This window comes from Amblyraja radiata, chromosome 3, assembly GCF_010909765.2.
Source record: "Amblyraja radiata isolate CabotCenter1 chromosome 3, sAmbRad1.1.pri, whole genome shotgun sequence".
In the NCBI taxonomy this organism is placed as follows: Eukaryota; Metazoa; Chordata; class Chondrichthyes; order Rajiformes; family Rajidae; genus Amblyraja; species Amblyraja radiata.
The window spans coordinates 94,116,459-94,138,130 of record NC_045958.1 but is presented as its reverse complement, the minus strand read 5'-3'; the positions used below and the strand labels follow the sequence as shown (position 1 = coordinate 94,138,130).

Below are 21,672 nucleotides of genomic sequence, written 5' to 3'. Positions count from 1 at the left end.
AGGCTGTGGATAATGGAGAAAGAAACAGTCAAGGTTTCATCAGAACATTTCATCCGATCCATTTGTTTTCTTCTCAGCGACAACAGTGACACAGAGAATTTTTACGGCGCAGTTGAACGACCTGTCCAAATAAAGTACAATTCTCTGGAGTCAGAAGCTGGAGGCAAGTCATTCATATTTTCTTTTCCTTTAAGTTTGAGTGTGTTTAATTGTCATATGTACTGAGAATTGACAAATGAAATTCTTGCTTGCTACATCTTTGCAACCTCTTAATACAACAAGATACACAGAACATAGAACACGACAGCACAAGAACAGGCACTTCGGCCCACAGGTTTAGATTAATTTGGTTTAGTTTAGAGATACAGTGTGAAAACAGGCCCTTCAGCCCACTGAGTCCACGCCCACCAGCGATCACCTGTTCACTAGTTCTATCATACACACTTTACAAAAGCCAATTAACCGACAAATCTGGCGGTCTTTGGATCGTGGGTGGAAACCAGAGCACCCAGAGGAAACCCACATGGTCACGAATTCCGTACACATAGCACCTGATAGACAGAGGGTCAGGATAAATCCTGGGTCTCTGGTGCTGTAAGGCAGCAACTCTACTGCTTTTTTCCACCGAGTTATCTATTATAGAATTCAACAGCTGCTTTCCTCGAATCATCAGATTCTTGAACCGACCTCTCCACATCCTTCCTGTAATCGGGTGACCAGAACATAAATATACAATCATTAGTAACACAATATGATTCCAGTAATACTGGATAATAAGACCATAATAGTGCAAACTCAAGTATGTAGTCTGACAGGTTTGGATTCTAAGGTTAGACTGGGTCTCTTTAACCTGGAGCATAGGAGGTTGACGCATGACCTGATAAAGGTTTATAAAATCATGAGTGGCATAAAGAAAGTGAATATCCAGTCCTTTCCCCAGAGTAAAGGAGTCTAAAACTAGAGGCATAGTTTTAAAATGAGAGGGGAAACAGACAATAGACAATAGGTTCAGCAGTAGGCCATTCGGCCCTTTGAGCCAGCACCGCCATTTAATGTGATCATGGCTGATCATCCACAATCAGTACCCCGTTCCTGCCTTCTCCCCATATCCCCTGACTCTGCTATCTTTAAGAGCCCTATCTAGCTCTCTCTTGAAAGTATCCAGAGAACCAGCCTCCACTGCCCTCTGAGGCAGAGAATTCCACAGACTCACAACTCTCTGTGTGAAAAAGTGTTTCCTCATCTCCGTTCTAAACGCCTTACCGCTTATAAAAAGATTTAAGAGGGGACCAGAGGGACAGAATCTTTGCACGGGCAGTGGTGGGTTTATGGAACAAGCTGCTAGAGGGAGTGGTAGGGCCAGATACAATGACGACTTTCAAAAGTCACTTAGTACATGGGTAGGAAAGGTTTGGAGGGATGCTGCCTACTCTAGTACATTCTTACCGGTGTTATTGTCCTCTTCCAGATTATGCAGAAGATGATGAGGAAGATGAAGATGACTACATGAAACCAGATGCACCTCAGGACAGCCCAGAGCCAGAAGGTAATGAACTATTCAAGCCATTTTATTTGCGTCAAAGAGTAGATGGCACAGCTTTATGGTCAGAGAGGGAAAATGTAAAGGAGATGTGCTGGGCAGTTTTTTTTACACAGAGTGGTGGTGGCCTGGAACGGGCTTTCCAGGACTGGTGATGGAGGCAGATACAATAATGACGTTCAAGTGGCTTATAGGTAGGCTAATGGATAAGCCGTAAATGGGGGGGGGATATGAATCACCTGCCAACAGAGGACATTACTTTAACTTGACATTGTGTTCGGTTCAGACATTGTGGCCAATCACTTATTACTTATTAATTCCTCCATCTACACCGCATCTGCGCCCAAGATGGGATGTTCCATACCAGGGCATCCAAGATGTCTTCCTAGTCCTTACCTTTCACCCCATCAGCCGTCGCATACAACACATAATCCTCCGACATTTTCACCAACGGGATCCCACCACCAGCCACAACTTCCCATCTCAACCCCTTTCCGCTTTTTGCAGAAACCATTCCCTCCGCAACTCCCTGGTTAACTCATCCCTTCCCACCAAAACCACACTCTCCCCAGGTACCTTCTCATGCAACTGCAGAAGATGCAACACCTGTCCTTATACCTCCTCCCTCAACGCTGTCCAGGGACCCTGACAGTCCTTTCTGGTTTGGCAGAGGTTCACTTGCACCTCCTCCAACCTCATCTACTGTATCCATTGTTCAAGGCTCTTATACATCTGCGAGACCAAATGTAGACTGGGCAATCGTTTTGCTGAACACCTTCGCTCAGTCCGCATGGACCAACCTGATCTCCCGGTTGTCAAACACTTTAATTCCCCTTCCCATTCCCACACTGACCTTTCTGTCCTAGGCCTCCTCTATTGTCAGAGTGAGGCCAAATACAAATTGGAGGAACAGTATTGCATGCTTACAACAGTCTGAAGAAGGGTCTCCACCTGAAACGTCACTCATTCCGTCCCTCCAGAGATGCTGCCTGTCCCGCTGAGTTACTCCAGCATTTCGTGTCTACCTTGGGGTGGGAGCTTGCAACCTTCACGTGGTCCGCCCTGTTTCGACTAATGCAATCAACTCGACGTGCACAAACAGAAGATCAAATAGAACAAGTTGTCCTACAACTTTAGGCTGTGCACGCCACACGAAAGAAGAAGTGTCTACCTTCAAACTAGTTCTATGTCACCCCACTTAGTCATCCACTCCCTATCCTCTTGGGGTAATTTACAGACACCATCTTTAGGATGTGGGACAAATTCGGAGGAAACCCACAGGGAGAACATGCAAACTCCACACAGACGGCACCAGACTTCAGGTTGGATCTGAATCGTGGATATAGTTGGGATCACGGAGACATGGCTCCAGGGTGACCAAGGCTGGGAGCTGAACATCCAGGGATATTCAATATTCAGGAGGGATAGAGAGAAAGGAAAAGGAGGTGGGGTAGCGTTGCTGATTAGAGAGGAGATTAACGCAATGGAAAGGAAGGACATTAGTTTGCAGGATGTGGAATCGGTATGGGTAGAGCTGCGAAACACTAAGGGGCAGAAAACGCTGGTGGGTGTTGTGTACAGGCCACCTAACAGTAGTAGTGAAGTTGGAGATGGTATCAAACAGGAAATTAGAAATGCGTGCGACAAAGGCAAAACCGTTATAATGGGTGACTTCAATCTACATATAGATTGGGTGAATCAAATTGGCAGGGGTGCTGAGGAAGAGGATTTTTTGGAATGTATGCGGGATAGTTATCTAAATCATCATGTAGAGGAACCAACGAGAGAGCAGGCTATTTTAGACTGGGTATTGAGTAATGAGGAAGGGTTAGTTAGCAGTCTTGTTGTACGTGCCCCCTTGGGCAAGAGTGACCATAATATGGTTGAGTTCTTCATTAGGATGGAGAGTGACATTGTTAATTCAGAAACAATGGTTCTGAACTTAAAGAAAGGTAACTTTGAGGGTATGAGACGTGAATTGGCCAAGATTGACTGGCAATTAATTCTAAAAGGGTTGACGGTGGATATGCAATGGAAGACATTTAAAGACTGCATGGATGAACTACAAAAATTGTTCATCCCAATTTGGCAAAAGAATAAATCAGGGAAGGTAGTGCATCCGTGGATAACAAGGGAAATCAGGGATAGTATCAAAGCGAAGGATGATGCGTACAAATTAGCCAGAAAAAGCAGCATACCGGAGGACTGGGAGAAATTCAGAGACCAGCAGAGGAGGACAAGGGGCTTAATTAGGAAAGGAAAAATAGATTATGAAAGAAAACTGGCAGGGAACATAAAAACTGACTGCAAAAGTTTTTATAGATATGTGAAAAGAAAGAGATTAGTTAAAACAAATGTAGGTCCCTTGCAGTCAGAAACGGGTGAGTTGATCATGGGGAACAAGGATATGGCGGACCAATTGAATAACTACTTTGGTTCCGTCTTCACTAAGGAAGACATAAATAATCTGCCGGAAATAGCAGGGGACCGCGGGTCAAAGGAGTTGGAGGAATTGAGTGAAATCCAGGTTAGCCGGGAAGTGGTGTTGGGTAAATTAAATGGATTAAAGGCCGATAAATCCCCAGGGCCAGATAGGCTGCATCCCAGAGTACTTAAGGAAGTAGCTCCAGAAATAGTGGATGCATTAGTAATAATCTTTCAAAACTCTTTAGATTCTGGAGTAGTTCCTGAGGATTGGCGGGTAGCAAACGTAACCCCACTTTTTAAGAAGGGAGGGAGAGAGAAAACGGGGAATTACTAGGACTGGGTGAGTGGGCAAATGTTTGGCAGATGCAGTATAATGTGGATAAATGTGAGGTTATCCATTTTGGTGGCAAAAACAGGAAAGCAGACTATTATCTAAATGGTGGCCGACTAGGAAAAGGGGAGATGCAGCGAGACCTGGGTGTCATGGTACACCAGTCATTGAAAGTGGGCATGCAGGTGCAGCAGGCAGTGAAGAAAGCGAATGGTATGTTAGCTTTCATAGCAAAAGGATTTGAGTATAGGAGCAGGGAGGTTCTACTGCAGTTGTACAGGGTCTTGGTGAGACCACACCTGGAGTATTGCGTACAGTTTTGGTCTCCAAATCTGAGGAAGGACATTATTGCCATAGAGGGAGTGCAGAGAAGGTTCACCAGACTGATTCCTGGGATGTCAGGACTGTCTTATGAAGAAAGACTGGATAGACTTGGTTTATACACTCTAGAATTTAGGAGATTGAGAGGGGATCTTATAGAAACTTACATGTGTATTTAGTTTAAGAAGACATAGATGTGGATTAAGGTGGAAAGAAATTCTCATTGGATTGATGTCCGGGTGCAACGGGGAGCTGGGGGAGTCAAGAAGGCTACTCCAAAAAAAGCCGCCCTAATAGTAAAATGCATGATATAAAGGTGAAGACTGGGGGTGATGGAGTAACCTTCTGTAGTTGGAATGTAAAAGGAATTAATGAACCAATTAAAAGGGGAAAGGTGTTAGCTCAGTTGAACAGATTGAAGACAGATGTCATTTTCCTTCAAGAGACTCATCTTAAAAAAGATGCTCAACATAGATTAACAGCTAAATGGATTTCTAAGGTGTATCATTCTACATTTATTCATAAATCTAGAGGAGTTGCAATAATTATTCGCAAAGGTATACCTTTCATACAAAGTTCTATTATAGAGGATAAAGAAGGCAGATATGTAATAATTACAGGGGAATTATATTCAAAAAAGGTAATTTTAATGAATATATATGCCCCTAATTTTGATAATCCATTATTTTTTAAGAAAATATTTAATAATATTCCTATATCCACTCAACACAATTTAATAATTGGAGGTGATTTAAATTGTACTTTAGATAATTATCTAGATAGATCATCTGCAAAAAGGAAAGCTGCCTCGAAATCAAGTAAATTCATAAATGCTTTTATCAATACATCTAATATTAAAGACATCTGGAGGTTAGATAATCCATCCGGACGAGAATATTCTTTTTTCTCGCCCGTACATGGAACCTATTCGAGGATAGATTATTTTTTAATAGATTCTAAATTACTTCCTTTTACGTATGATGCAAAATATCATAATATTATCATCTCGGATCATGCGCCATTAACATTTAAGATAAAATTAAAAGATATATCTAATAAAACTACTACCTGGAGATTTAACCCTCAGATATTAAAGGACAATGACTGTTGTAAATATGTGATGGATCAGATTAAATTATTTTTTGAAACTAATGATAATCCTGAAACTTCTCCATCACTATTTTGGGACACATTTAAGGCATTCATGCGTGGCGCAATAATATCCGCACAAGCACATCTCAATAAAGAAAATCGAAAAATAGAACAAAATTTAGAAAATGAGATAAAACGTCTAGATAATGAAAATATAAAACAGCCTTCCAAAGAGTTAAGTAATAAAATTGCATCAGTAAAATATAGATTAAATAAAATATATTCTAATCAAGTGATTAAACTTTTTCAACAAACTAAGCAAGTGTATTTTGAATTTGGAGATAAGCCACAAAAATTACTAGCACGACAGCTTAGAAAATTAGAAGATGAGAAGATGATACACGGAATTAGATCTGAGTATGGAAATATATTAATTACTCCAAAAGATATTAATGATAGATTTTTACAATATTATAAAAATCTTTATTCGTCAAAACTAACAGGACAAACAGATAGTATGGAAATATTTTTACAAGAATGTCAAATCAATAGCTTAGATCAGGAAGGTAGAGAATTGTTAAATGCTGAAATAACAGTAAAAGATATTATAGAATCAATTAGTTCGCTAAAGAACGGAAAAGCAGCGGGCCCAGATGGCCTGAGTGCAGAATTTTATAAAAAATTTCAAGATCTGATTTCCCCAAGATTACAAATAATGTATAGATATGCATATGACCAAGGAAAATTACCAGATTCTTTAAATGAATCCACAATTACACTCATCCCTAAAGTAGATAAGGATTTGGAAGATCCTGGATCATATAGAGCGATTGCCCTTTTAAATACAGACCAAAAAATATTAACTAAGGTCTTATCTAGGAGATTAAGTTTAGTGATCTCTAAATTAATACATTATGATCAAACAGGTTTTATCCCAAAACGTTACTCATCCCATAATCTCAGACGTTTGTTTAATATTATATATTCAAAAAGAATACGAGATACGGAACTAGCGGTTATATCACTAGATGCAGAAAAAGCGTTTGATCAGGTGGAATGGATGTATTTATTTAATATAATGGAAAAGTTTCAATTGGGGGATAGATTTTGTAAATGGGTAAGAATTTTATACTCGAATCCTATGGCAAGAATTTTGACTAACCAAATTTTATCAGCCAAATTCAAACTCTCTAGGGGATGCAGACAGGGATGTCCGTTATCACCCTTATTGTTCGCATTGGTGATAGAACCATTGGCGGAAAAAATTAGATCTGAACCTGAAATATATGGCTATAATACTGATACAACAATTAATAAAATTTCTTTATATGCAGATGATGTTTTGATTTATATTACAAAACCGGAAATTAGTATTCCCAACCTGCTAAACATTATAACTAAGTTTGGTGCATTTTCTGGGTATAGGATTAATTGGGATAAAAGCGAGATTATGCCAATAACAGGAATAAATCTAAATACATTACAACAATACCCATTAAAAGTAGTTACAGACAAACTTAAATATTTAGGGATTAACGTAACTAAAACTCATAACTCATTAATAAAATCCAACTATCCTCAACTATTAGATAAACTTAGAAAAAATATTTTATATTGGAAAACACTTCCTATATCCATGATTGGTAGAATAAGTGCCATAAAGATGGTATTTCTACCGCAGTTGTTATATTTGTTTCAGGCTATTCCTTTTTTTCTTCCGAAAACTTTTTTTTTAAAAATTGATAATATTGTCAATAGTTTTATTTGGGATTATAAAAATCACAGAATAAATAAAAAACATCTATGCAAAGCTAAGATAAATGGAGGATTAGCACTTCCAAACTTTTTATATTATTTTTGGGCTGTTCAGATTAAGAATATGAATTTCTGGTGGGTAAATATGGATCATGAACCGACATGGTTAAATATAGAAAAGGAGGACTGTCTACCTTTCAATGTAGGTTCGATAATTTTTGCACCAACGGAAGTACAAAAAAAATATTATAAAGACAACCTAATAATATATAATAATAGACGTATTTGGAAACAAATAGTTAAGACTCTACACTTGGATAATCTCTCATTTAGATTACCAATTATGAATAATCCACCTGCTATATTAGATGGGGGGTTTAAACAATGGGATGATTTAGGAATTACAAGGATAGAACACCTGTATAGAAAAGGAAAATTTCTTTTATTCCAGGAGTTACAAGATATTTATGGATTGTCTCCACAACATTTGTTTAGGTATTTACAAATTAGAGATTATATTAAATCCAATACACAAGATTATAAAAATAAAGAAGCAGGATTGTTAGACGAACTGTTTAATTTATATCCAAATACAGAAAAATTAATAGCCTATATATATAACATCATTTTGGATAAGGAGAATCCAATAACGGAAGTATATCGTCAAGCATGGGAAAATGAAATGGGATTGGCTATAACAAAAGAAAACTGGGAAGAAAGTCTACAACGAATACACCGGTGTTCATTAAACGCCAGACATATACTGATACAATTTAAAGTATTATATAGGTTACATTATTCGAAAACTAAATTAAATAGTATTTTTCCGAATCTCTCCGCTATTTGTGATAAGTGCAAGAAAGCAGAGGCAAATTTAATACATAGTTTCGTTACATGTCCTAAATTGAATTATTACTGGACAGAAATTTTTAAAGTTATTTCTGAAGTCATCAAAGTTAAATTGGACCCTAACCCAAAGCTAATAATATTTGGAATTCCGGATTTACATCTATCACTTACAGTAAATCAAAGAAATTTCTTTGATTACTGTTTGATAATTGGGAAAAAAATCATATTGAAATTTTGGAAGGGAACATTATCCCCCACAACCAAAATGTGGGCAACAGAGATGATGGAGACGTTACATCTGGAAAGAATTAGATTTGTCCTATTGGACAAGTATAATTCTTTTGAACAGATATGGTCTCCATATATACAGTATTTAGAGAAGTAGCTGTTCTTCGGCGTGCACCCTGCGGGATTTGGTGAGAATAATTCATTTTTATATTGGAATTAACATATATGCCTTTATTGATACTATCACTTGTAGTAGTGTTATTAATAATACATATTGTGGTTACTAAAAATTTTTTTTTTTTCGTTTCTCTTTTCTTTCTTATATATAATCAAATTATTATTTAATCACTCTCTTAATGATTTATAACTGTTCTATTCTTTCTCTATCATTATTTCTAAAAAAATAGTAGATAAGTATTACTAGTGTTTTACTTAATGCAAATTGAATTAATTTGATATAAAGTTGTTTGAAGCATTGTAATTGATTACCTTTAATAAAAAAATATATTAAAAAAAAAAAAAAAAAAAAAAAAAAAAAAAAATAAACTTACAAAATTCTTAAGGGGTTGGACAGGCTAGATGCAGGAAGATTGCTCCCGATGTTGGGGAAGTCCAGGACAAGGGGTCACAGCTTAAGGATAAGGGGGAAATCCTTTAAAACCGAGATGAGAAGAACTTTTTTCACACAGAGAGTGGTGAATCTCTGGAACTCCCTGCCACAGAGGGTAGTCGAGGCCAGTTCATTGGCTATATTTAAGAGGGAGTTAGATGTGGCCCTTGTGGCTAAGGGGATCAGAGGGTATGGAGAGAAGGCAGGTACGGGATACTGAGTTGGATGATCAGCCATGATCATATTGAATGGCGGTGCAGGCTCGAAGGGCCGAATGGCCTACTCCTGCACCTAATTTCTATGTTTCTATGTTTCTATGTTTCATACTTTGGATGAAGTATCTCACAAGTCAGAAGACCTCTGCAAAAATAATTATAATCCTGTTTAAATAATTCAGCAGCCACTTGCTGCATCAGAGTAATGTATTTATTCTCTCTTTCCAACATGTCTAGATTGCCAACCGGCGTTGAAACTTCATCCAGTCTCATCTGAAATGAGCGGCGTGAAGTCACCACCTCCTCCCCTACCTCCCAGTCCGAGACTGCACTCACATGGCTTAGCAGCTGGGACAGAGGGTTCACCGGAAGCTTTGCCCTTGCCTTCCCATGAAAATAATGCATCCCAGAGACGTGTGCCTCCCGCTATTTCAGCAGGCTGCCCAACACCCCCTCCCATTCACTCAAAGCCCACCCTGAGTGAACTGGAGCATCGCAAAAAAACGGTGGAAGTCCCAAATGCCTGCGTGAAGAGCAGAAGTAACTTTTCATTGGATTTGAATAAGCAGTTGCAACACGTAATGGGAAATAGGGAACTGTTGCGCGTTTCAACTCCTCAATCGCCTTCACACAGAGGACCTACAACAGGACCACCTCCAGTGCCTCTGCATAAAGGATCTATTGGTGGGTCCCCTCTTATGCCTCCCCACAAAGGATCAAGTGGTGGACCTCCAGTGCCTTCCCACAAAGGATCGAGCAGTGGACCTCCATCGCTTTACCGCAAAGGATCGAGTGGTGGACCTCCTCCATTGCCTTCCATCAAACGATCTAGTAGTGAATCTTTTGCAGCGCTTTCCCACAAAGGATCGTTTGGTGGACCTCCTCCACTCACTTCCATCAGCAAATATAGTGGTGGACCTCCCCCAGTTCCTTCCATCAAAGGATCTAATAGTGGACCTCCTCCAGTTCCTTCCACCAAAGGATCTAGTGGTGGACCTCCTCCAGTTCCATCCATCAAAGGATCTAGTGGTGGACCTCCTCTAGTTCCATCCATCAAAGGATCTAGTGGTGGACCTCCTCCAGTTCCATCCATCAAAGGATCTAGTGGTGGACCTCCTCCAGTTCCATCCATCAAAGGATCTAGTGGTGGACCTCCTCCAGTGCTTTCCAACAAAGGATCTAGTCATTCAGTGCCGATGAACAAATCAACATTGTCACAAATACCAACTCAAGCTGAAATGATTAAACATAAACTATATAAGCCAGACTTGTTACCAAAAGCAGCTACCAATGTTCCAAAACCACCACCTGTTTCAGCCAAGCCTAAAGCTGTAAAGCACAACACACTTCCCTTACAGTAAGTACAATGACTGTGATTAAGGGGTATTTCATGCTCTGTGTTCTCCACAAGCGGGCTGGCTATACAACTAAATCAGTCTGCACTATTATCTATCCTCCAAGAAAACAAACACTTCTTCTTACCTTTACTTTTCCTGTTCCTGTGATCTTTCAAAATATCCATTCAGTAAAACCTTGAAAATGAATTCCATACCCTTATGACTTTTTTTATACAACGGAAATCCCTTGCAGCCTGTACCAAATAGAGTCATAGTCATACAGTGTGGAAACAGGCCACCGGCCCAACTTGCCCCACACCGACCAACATGTCCCATCTACACTGGTCCCACCTGCCTGAATTTCCCACCAACATGTCCCATCCACACTGGTTCACCTGCCCGTATCGCTCTAAAACTATCCTAACCATGTACCTGGCGAAATGTTTCTTAAACGTTGTGCTGGTATCTGTCTTAACTACCTCCTCCGGCAGCTCATTCCACATACCCACCTCCCTTTCTTCCAAAATAAAGTGAACCCTCAGGTTCCTATTTAATCTCTCTTCCCCCCCACCCCCTCCCTTCCCCCCCTTACCGTAAACCTACGTCCTCTGGTTCTCGATTCTCCTACTTTCGGTAGGACACTATGCGTTTACCTGATCTATTCCTCTCACGATTTTGCATAAGGATCACCCTCATCCTCCTGCGCTCCAAGGAATAGGTTCCTAGCCTGCTCAACTGCTCCCGATAGCTCAGTCTTGGCAACATCCTCAGAAATCTTCTCTGCACCCTTTCCAGCTTGACAACATCTTTCCTATAACATGGTAAGATAAATCTCAATTTATCTTGCATCTAACATAGAACAATACAGCAAAGGAACAGGCCCTTTGGCACATAATTTCCAGATTAAACTAATCTTTGCCTACAAGTGATCCATATCCTTCCATCCCCTGCATATCCATGTGCCTATCTAAAAGTCTTGCAAACACCTCTGTTGTATCTGCCTCCACCACCATCCCATGCAACGCATTCCAGGCTCTGGAACACCTAATTCTCTGTGTAAAAATAACTTGCTCCGCACACCACCTTTACACTTTACTCCTCTCACCTTAAAGCTGTGCCCACTAGTTTTTGACATTTCCACCCTGGGGCAAAAAGGCTATGACTACCCTACCTACGCCTCTCATGATCTTACATACTTCTATCAGGTCTCTCCTCAGGCTCCGATGCTCTAGAAAAAACAATGAAAGTTTGTCCAACTTCTCCTTTATACTGAATACTTTCTAATCCAGGTAGCTCTCTGGTAAACCACTTATGCACCTTCTCCAAAGCCTCCATATCCTTCCTGTAATGGGTTACCAGAACTGCACACAATACTCCAAATGTGGCCTAACCCAAGTCCTACAAAGCTGCAGCATGACATCCTGACTTTTATACTCAATGCCCTGACCAATGAAGGCAAACATACCGTACGGAAATGTAATTTCTTTAGCCAGAGGGTGGTGAATCTGTGGAATTCATTGCCACAGGTGGCTGTGGAAGCCATCATTATGTATTTTTAAAGCGGAGGTTGACAGGTTTGTGATTAGTAAAGGCGTCAATTATTATGCGGGGGAAGGCAGGAGAATGGGGGTGAGAGGGATAGATCAGCCGTAATTAAATGGCGGAGTAGACAGGATGGGCCGCATGGCCTAATTCTGCTTATGAACATGGATAGATACCGTTTCTGGTTGGGACCCTTCCGACTGAAGAAGGGTCTCGACCCGAAATATCACCCATCCATGTTCTCCAGAGATGCTGCCTGACCTGCTGTGTTACTCCAGCACTTACTGTGTTATTAATGTTTGTAAACCAGCATCTGCAGTTGTTTGTTCCTACAATGTACACAATAACACCAAAACAGAAGACTTTAACATTACTTGAATCCTGATATAGATATATCAATACAAATTAGCCAGAAAAAGCAGCCTACCAGAGGACTGGGAGAAATTCAGAGTCCAGATGAGGAAGACTTAAAGGGCTTAATTAGGAAAGGGAAAATATATTATGAAAAAAAAATAAAATAAAAACTGGCAGCGAACATAAAAACTGACTGCAAAAGTTTTTATAGATATGTGAAGAGAAAAAGATTAGTTAAAACAAATGTAGGTCCCTTGCAGTCAGAAACAGGTGAATTTATCATGGGGAACAAGGACATGGCAGACCAATTGAATAACTACTTTGGTTCTGTCTTCACTAAGGAAGACATAAATAATCTGCCGAAAATAGCAGGGGACCGGGGGTCAAATGAGATGGAGGAATTGAGTGAAATCCAAGTTAGCCAGGAAGTGGTGTTTGGTAAATTGAATGGATTAAAGGCCGATAAATCCCCAGGGCCAGATAGGCTGCATCCCAGAGTACTTAAGGAAGTAGCCCCAGAAATAGTGGATGCATTAGTGATAATTTTTCAAAACTCTTTAGATTTTGGAGTAGTTCCTGAGGATTAGAGGGTAGCTAATGCCCCTGTCCCATTTAAGAAACCTGAACGGAAACCTCTGGAGACTTTGCGCCCCACCCAAGGTTTCCGTGTGGTTCCCGGAGGTTTTTGTCAGTCGAAAGTGGTTTCCGCTTCTTCTATGTTCCGGCGATTATTTCAAAAAATTCAAAATCGGCCGCAACTAAAAATAGGTTGCAGTTTTAAAAATTGGTAATTTTTTAGTCAAAGCCAGTTGCCATGCTAATTGAAGGCGGTTGCCGGAGGTTGCAGGTAGTGGAAGGTCTTTCCATAATTGAAAAGCATTGTTTACGCACTATCTAGGCAAATCTTCCACGTGTTCAACCAAGCTGTACACGAGTACGACAGGTAGTGCAAAGAGAAAAATAACCAGAGTGCAGAATATAGTGTTACACCATTATATGGTTAGTTATGGATAAAGTGCAGATTTTAAAAAGTGCAAGGGCCTAAATGAGGAAGGTTGGGAGATCTGGACTCTACCCTCTAGCTTATGAGAGGTCCGTTCAGGAGTCTGATAGCAGCAGGGAAGACGCTGTTCCTGAAACTAGTGGTACGTGCTTTCAAGCTTTTGTATCTACTGCCCAACAAAGCGCGGCATGGTGGCGCGCTGGTAGAGTTGCTGCCTTAAGGGCCTGTCCCACTTTCACAACCTAATTCACCACCTCTGCCGAGTTTGCCCTTGACTTGTACTCACAGCATGGTCGGCACGAAGTCGTAGGAGGTCGTAAGTAGGTCGTAGCAGGCCGTGATGCTAATCGTAGGTACTCGTGGCATCAAGTAGGTCGGGGCGTTTTTCTAGCATGATGAAAAATGTCCACGAGTAAAAAAGGTCGCGAATTAGGTCGTGAAAGTGGGACAAGCCCTTTCCAGAGCCAGAGACTCGGGATTGATCTTGACTATGGGAGCTGACAGTATAAAGTTTGTACGTTCTTCCCATGACTGCATGGGTTTTCTCCGGGTGCTCCAGTTTCTTCCTACACTCCAAAGACGTGCAGGTTTGTAGGTTAATTTGGCTTCTGTAAATTGTAATTTGTCCCAAGTGTGTAGGATACTGCTAGTGTGTGGGATGATTGCTGGTCAGCGCAGACTCAGTGGGCCGAAGAGCCTGTTTCTATGCTGTAACTCTAAATCTCTAAATGAACCTAAAATATAGAGAGGGGAGAAGAGGGAATGATTGTGGTGTGAGTGGTCCTTGATTAGTTTAGTATAGAGATACAACATAGAAACAGGCCATCAGCCCACCGAGTCTACTCCAGCCGTCGATCACCCATTCACACTATTTCTACGTTATGCCACTTACTCATCCACTACCTACACAGTTGGAGCATTTTTAGAAAGGCCTCCAAACCTGCACATCTTTGGGATGTGGAGGAAACCGGAGCACCCAAAAAAAACCACATGCGGTCACGGGGAGAATGCAAACTCCACACAGACAGCACCTGAGGTCAGGATTGAACCCTGGTCTCTGGCACTGTGAGGCAGCAGCTCTACCCACTGTGCCACTGCGCCACGCTAAGGGTGTACGATTGTCGGATGTTGTCAACCAGTTCTCACCCTATTAATAGTGAGGACTACACTACTATTACATCTATAGCACAGTGAGTTCTTCGCTAGTTTGCTTCTCTCCTTGTGCCCAATAGTTGCCCCCCCCGAGATACACAAACACAGTCAGTATGGGTAATGCTGATGTAAGATGATGCATTAGTATGTAAGATCAATCAAGATATGTAGATGATGAATAAGGATCCAAACAATATTCTTTTGTGCAGACGTTCGTCACCCGATGGACAAAGTTTTCGCTCTGTTCTCCCGGAAAAACCGCTTCCTCGATCTCGTTCTCAATCCCAACCTCTGGAGCTGATTCACCCGTCTGATGAAGAAGATGATGATGATAACGATTACGAGAGCGTAAGAACTTTTATTTCATTTTGTCCGCGGCCTCTGTCCTATATTTAGTGTCATCAATGGTCAGGGAGCACACGGCAGAATATGATAACATTCACAGCTCAAATCAAACATTTGTGAAAAGATTGTGTTTTAATGAAGGTATAAATTCTGACTATGGTTTCTACATTTATCCATGTTGAAGTTTGAGCAGAAAGTGAAACACTTCTCATAGTCACAGACCAACATGCCACATCTATACTCGTCACACCTGCCTGCGTTTGGCCCATATCCTTCGAAACCCATCCTATCCATGTACCTGTCCAAAAGTTTCTTAAGCATTGCAATAGCACCTGTCTCAACTATCTCCTCCGGCAGCTTGTTCCATACACTGACCACGCTTTGTGTAATGGGTCTTTTCTTTAATCTCTAGGAATCAGACTCTTGTCCTCGAAAGTTTTTAAAATCCGTTTTTCAAGGTTGTTGCTGAGAGATTTTGTATTTGTAAGTGCCATGTCATTAAGGGCCCAGGTTTTCACGACGGGTTTTGTTGAGATGGTGCTGACATGAATAGGGGGATGTTTAGGTGGCAGTGGCTGAAAAAGGAAAGTTGCCAAAATGCCAGAAAACGTTGTGAAACAGCCTCTGGAAGAGATAGGCGCCACCTCTAGTTAACTCTTCCTCTGACCCAATATATCGTTGACACCACCCCCTCCCTCCATGAATTCTCATGTGTTGAAATCAAAGCTCCCAGCATGCTCATTCCTTCCCCCGACCATATTACATTCCTAACTCCACTGAGCCTATTACACCACGATGCTCAGAGTTTGTTAATTCAAAAATATACTTTAATCATGAAAATATATTCAGGAAATTCAATACAATTCATATATCTTACTTTTGCATTCATTCTGCCATCAACTTGATAATATATCAAGTCATAGAGCCATGAAGCAGAGAACCAGGCCCTTCGACCCACTCTGTCCATGCTAGACAAGTTTGCGTTCTGGGCTAGTCCCAGGAGCCTGCATTTGGTCCATAGCTCTCCAAACCCTTCCCTTCTGTATATTTGTCTAAATGCATTTTCCTGCAAAGCATAATGTCAGTCATGTTTCCTCTTTACCATTATGCCTAAGAAGGGTTCAATGTTTAAAAAGATAACCCAGCACATGTTTAAGAAAGAACTGCAGATGTTGGAAAAATTGAAGGTAGTCAAAAATGCTGGAGGAACTCAACGGGTGAGGCAGCATCTATGGAGAGAAGGAATAGGCAACGTTTCGGGTCGAGAAGTTTTCAGTCTGAAGAAGGGTCTTGACCCGAAACGTCGCCTATTCCTTCTCTCCATAGATACTGCCTCACCCGCTGTGTTCCACCAGCATTTTTGTCTACCCAGCACATGTTTGTCATTTTACCAACTTGTGTTCTCTGTAGAGACATAGTCATATAACATATATATATATATAGGCCCTTCACCCACCTCGTCTATGCCAACCAAATTGGCATATTGACTGCCCCATTTGCCTGACAATAGACAATGGGTGCAGGAGGTGGCCATTCGGCCCTTCGAGCCAGCACCGCCATTCAATGTGATCATGGCTGATCATCCCCAATCAGTACCCCGTTCCTGCCTTCTCCCCATATCCCCTGACTCCGCTATTTTTAAGAGCTCTCTCTTGAAAGCATCCAGAGAACCTGCCTCCACCACCCTCTGAGGCTGAGAATTCCACAGACTCACCACTCTCTGTGAGAAAGTGTTTCCTCGTCTATGTTCTAAATGGCTTACTCCTTATTCTTAAACTGTGGCCCCTGGTTCTGGACTCCCCCAACATCGGGAACATGTTTCCTGCCTCAAGCGTGTCCAAGCCCTTAACAATCTTATTTGTTTCAATGAGGTTCCCTCTCATCCATCTAAACTCCAGAGTGTACAAGCCTAGCTGCTCCATTCTTTCAGCACATGACAGTCCCGCCATCCCGGGACTGTGGCCCATGTCCTTTTAAAGCCTTCCTGTCCAAATGACTTTAAAAAAATGCAATTGGAACCACTTCTATAGTTTTCTCTGGCAGCTCAGTTCCAGATACAGACTACCCTCTGAATGAAAAAGTTCACCTTGAGGTCCCTCTTAAAGGTCTCCCCTCTCATCTTAAACTGATGCCCTCTAGATTTAGAATCCTCTGCACATTGATCTTGTACAGATCAATAAAGTCACCACTCTATCTGCTACACTCTAAAGAAAAAAGTCCTAGCCAACCCTTTAACTCAAATGCAATGCTAGCATTTATTTCAAGAGGACTAGAATACAAAAATAGGGATGTGATGCTGAGGCTTTATAAGGTGCTGGTCAGAATGCATTTGGAGTATTGTGAGCAATTTTGGGCACCATATCTGAGGAAGGATGTGCTGGCGCTGGAGAGGGTCCAGGGGAAGTTTACGAGAATGATCCCAGAAATGAGTGGGTTAACATATGATGAGCATTTGACGGCACTGGGTCTCTACTCGCTAAAGTTTAAAAGGGATGAGGGTGGACCTCATTGAAACTTACCGAATAGTGGAAGGCCCGGATAGAGTGGATGTGGAGAGGATATTTCCACTAGTGAGAGAGTCTAGGACCAGAGGTCATAGCCTCAGAATAAAAGGACGTTCCTTTCGGATGGTGATGAGGAGGAATTTATTTAGTCGTAGTGTGGTGAATCTGTGGAATTCATTGCCACAGAAGGCTGTGGATACCAAGTCAAGGGATATTTTTAAGGTGGAGATTGATACATTCTTGATTAGTACGGGTGTCAGGGATTATGGGGAGAAGGCAGGAGATCGGGGTTGAGAGGGAAAGATAGATCAGCCATAATTGAATGGCAGGATCTCCATTGTCCGAGGAGCGAACAGGAGATTCTGTGGCGGCAGACGAGACACAAGGACGGTCTGTTGCCTCCCTGGTGCCAGGGTTCAAGATGTCACGAGCTAAATTCAGGACATCCATCTGGCAGTAGTTGTGCATGTAGGCACAAACGACATCGTGAAGAAGAGGAAGGAGGTTCTGCAACGCGAGTTCAGATTTCTAGGGTGGTTATCTCTGCATTGCTTCCAGTACCTCGTGCTAGTGAGAACAGGAACAGAGAGATAGGGGATCTGAATGTGTGGCTGAGGGGCTGGTGCAGGGAGCAAGGATTTAGATTTATAGACCACTGGCATCTCTTCTGGGGTAGGGGTGACCTGTACAAAAGGGACGGGTTACACCTTAACTGGAGGAGGACCAACGTTCTTGCAGGCAGGTTTGCTAGGGCTATACGTGTGGGTTTAAACTAAATAGTGGGGGGGAGGGATTGACAAATTGGGAGTATAAGTATGGAGTTGAAGGGGAAGTGAGTACAGGAAAAATTACAAAAGACTCTCGAATTAATGGGAAGGAAAGTTTGAGAAAAGATAAGAGAGTAAGGTCAGGGCCAATTGCGAGCGGTGAGAGAGGGGGAGGTGAATACGGAAGTCAAAGTGCTGTATATGAATGTGCAAAGTATAAGAAATAAAGTGGACGAGCTTAAGGCTCAGTTAGAAACTGGCAAGTATGATGTTGTGGGAATTACTGAGACATGGCTGCAAGAGGCCCAGGGCTGGGAACTGAATATTCAAGGGTATACCTTCTATCGAAAAGACAGACAGGTGGGCAGAGGGGGTGGGGTAGCTCTGTTGGTGAGGAATTAAATTCTGTCCCTTGCAAGGGGTGACATTGAAACAGGAGATGTGGAGTCAGTATGGATAGAATTAAGGAATTGTAAGGGTAAAAATACCGTAATGGGACTTATCTACAGGCCCCCAAACAGTAGCCTGGATATAGGGTGCAAGTTGAATCAGGAGTTAAAATTGGCATGTAGTAAAGGTAATGCTGTGGTTGTTATGGGAGATTTCAACATGCAGGTAGACTGGGAAAATCAGGTTGGTACTGGACCCCAAGAAAGGTAGTTTGTGGAGTGCCTCTGTGATGGATTCTTAGAGCAGCTTGTATTGGAGCCTACCAGGGAGAAGGCAATTCTGGATTTAGTGTTATGTAATGAACTGGATTTGATCAATGAACTTGAGGTTAATGAGCCATTCGGAGGCAGTGACCATAATATGGTCAAGTTTAATCTACAATTGGAGAGGGAGAAGGGTAAATCGGAGGTGTCAGTGTTGCAGTTGAATAAAGGGGACTATGGGGCCATGAGGGAGGAGCTGGCCAAAGTTGACTGGAAAAATACCCAAGCAGGGATAACAGTGGAACAACAATGGCAGGTGTTTCTAAGCATAATGCAGAAGTTGCAGGATCAGTTCATTCCAAAGAGGAAGAAAGATTCCAAGGGGAGTAAGGGGCAACCGTGGCTGACAAGGGAAGTCAGGGACAGTATAAAAATAAAAGGGAAGAAGTACAACATAGCAAAGATGAGCGAGAAGCAAGAAGATTGGGTAATGTTTAAAGAGCAACAGAAGAGAACTGAAAAGACAATACGGGGAGAAAAGATGAGGTATGAAGGTAAGCTAGCCAAGAATATAAAGGAGGATAGTAAAAGCTTCTTTAGGTATGTGAAGAGGAAACAATTAGTTAAGACCAAAGTTGCACCCTTAAAGACTGAAAAAGGTGAATTTATTATGGGGAACAAGGATATGGCAGATGAGTTGAACAGGTACTTTGGATCTGTCTTCACTAAGGAGGACACAAACAATTTCCCTGATATACTCGTGGCCAGAGGATCTGGGGTGACGGTGGAGCTGAATGAAATCCACATTAGGCAGGGAATGGTGTTGGATAGACTGATGGGACTGAAGGCTGATAAATCCCCAGGGCCTGATGGTCTGCATCCCAGGTACTTAAGGAAGTGGCTCTAGAAATCGTGGATGCATTGGTGATAATTTTCCAATGTTCTATAGACTCAGGATCAGTTCCTGTGTATTGGAAGGGAACTATTGTTATCCCACTTTTTAAGAAAGGCGGGAGAGAGAAAACAGGGAATTATAGATCAGTTAGCCTGACATCGGTGGTGGGGAAGATGCTGGAGTCAATTATAAAAGATGAAATAGCGTCACATTTGGATAGCAGTAACAGGATCGGTCCGAGTCAGCATGGATTTACAAAGGGGAAATCATGCTTGACTAATCTTCTGGAATTTTTTGAGGAAGTAACTAGGAAAATGGACAAGGGAGAGCCAGTGGATGTAGTGTACCTGGACTTTCAGAAAGCATTTGATAAGGTCCCACATAGGAGATTAGTGGGCAAAATTAGGGCGCATGGTATTGGGGGTAGAGTGCTGACATGGATAGAAAATTGGTTGGCAGACAGGAAACAAAGACGAGGGATTAACGGGTCCCTTTCAGAATGGCAGGAAGTGACTAGTGGGGTACCGCAAGGCCTGGTGCTGGGACCGCAGCTATTTACAATATACATCAATGATTTAGATGAAGGGATTCACAGTAACTTTCGCAAATTTGCAGATGACACAAAGCTGGGTGGCAGTATGAACTGTGAGGAGGATGCTATGAGAATGCAGGGTGACTTGGACAGGTTGGGTGAGCGGGCAGATGCATGGCAGATGCAGTTTTATGTGGATAAATGTGAGTTTATCCACTTTGGTAGCAAAAACAGGAAGGCAGATTACTATCTAAATGGTGTCAAGTTGGGAAAAGGGGAAGTACAGTGGGATCTGGGGGTCCTTGTTCATCTGTCAATGAAAGTAAGCATGCAGGTACAGCAGGGAGTGCAGAAAGCGAATGGCATGTTGACCTTTATTTATTTATTTATTTTAAAATTATAACAAGAGGAGTTGAGTATAGAAGCAAAGAGGTTCTTCTGCAGTTGTATTGGGCCCTAGAGAGACCACACCTGGAATATTGTGTGCAGTTTTGGTCCCCTAATTTGAGGAAGGACATTCTTGGTATTGAGGGCTATTGTATACTCTGGAGTTTAGAAGGATGAGAAGGGATCTTACTGAAACATATAAGATTATTAAGGGTTTGGACACACTAGAGGCAGGAAACATGTTCCTGATGTTGGGGGAGTCCAGAACCAGGGGCCACAGTTTCAGAATAATGAGTAAGCCATTTGGAACGGAGATGCGAAAACACTTTTTCTCACAGAGAATTGTGAGTTTGTGGAAATCTCTGCCTCAGATGGCGGTGGAGGCCGGTTCTCTGAATACTTTCAAGAGGGAGCTAGGGCTCTTAAAGATAGGGCTCTTAAAGATAGCAAAGTCAGGGGATATGGGGAGAAGGCAGGAACTGATTGGGGAAGATCAGCCATGATCACATTAAATGGCGGTGCTGGCTCGAAGGGCCAAATGGCCTACTCCTGCACCTGGAATAGACTTGGTGGGCTGAATGGCCTAATTCTTCTCCTATCACTTATGTACATATGTCCTCAAAAATTGGTGATGTCCTCTGCAACTCGTTTGGTAGGAAAATATTATTGCTTGAAGAAAAAGTAAAGGAAGTCATAATGGCCTATAAAAGTACTAGGAGCAGTAAACGTGTGATCGAGAAAGAGGATTAAGTACACAGTACATGGAGTTGGTGATTGTGTGAAGTTTGCTCTGGATGATTCCAACAAATGCTGTCCTCTGGTGGATTTGTTGA

At 41.8% G+C, this 21,672-nt stretch overlaps 1 protein-coding gene across 2 annotated transcripts in view; it reads left to right on the top strand.

The window, feature by feature from the left end:
- The window catches only part of sh3bp2 (SH3 domain binding protein 2), an 81,771-nt gene that overhangs the window by 49,672 nt on the left and 10,427 nt on the right, over positions 1 to 21,672 (top strand). The window contains exons 6-10 of one of the 2 annotated variants that reach the window (XM_033018369.1): positions 78 to 163; positions 1,469 to 1,546; positions 9,606 to 9,704; positions 9,735 to 10,725; positions 14,966 to 15,104. In XM_033018369.1, coding sequence (XP_032874260.1) covers positions 78 to 163; positions 1,469 to 1,546; positions 9,606 to 9,704; positions 9,735 to 10,725; positions 14,966 to 15,104 — 1,393 coding nt within the window. Of the gene's footprint in view, positions 1 to 77; positions 164 to 1,468; positions 1,547 to 9,605; positions 10,726 to 14,965; positions 15,105 to 21,672 lie in introns of both variants that reach the window. The other variant, XM_033018368.1, reaches the window with a different exon arrangement.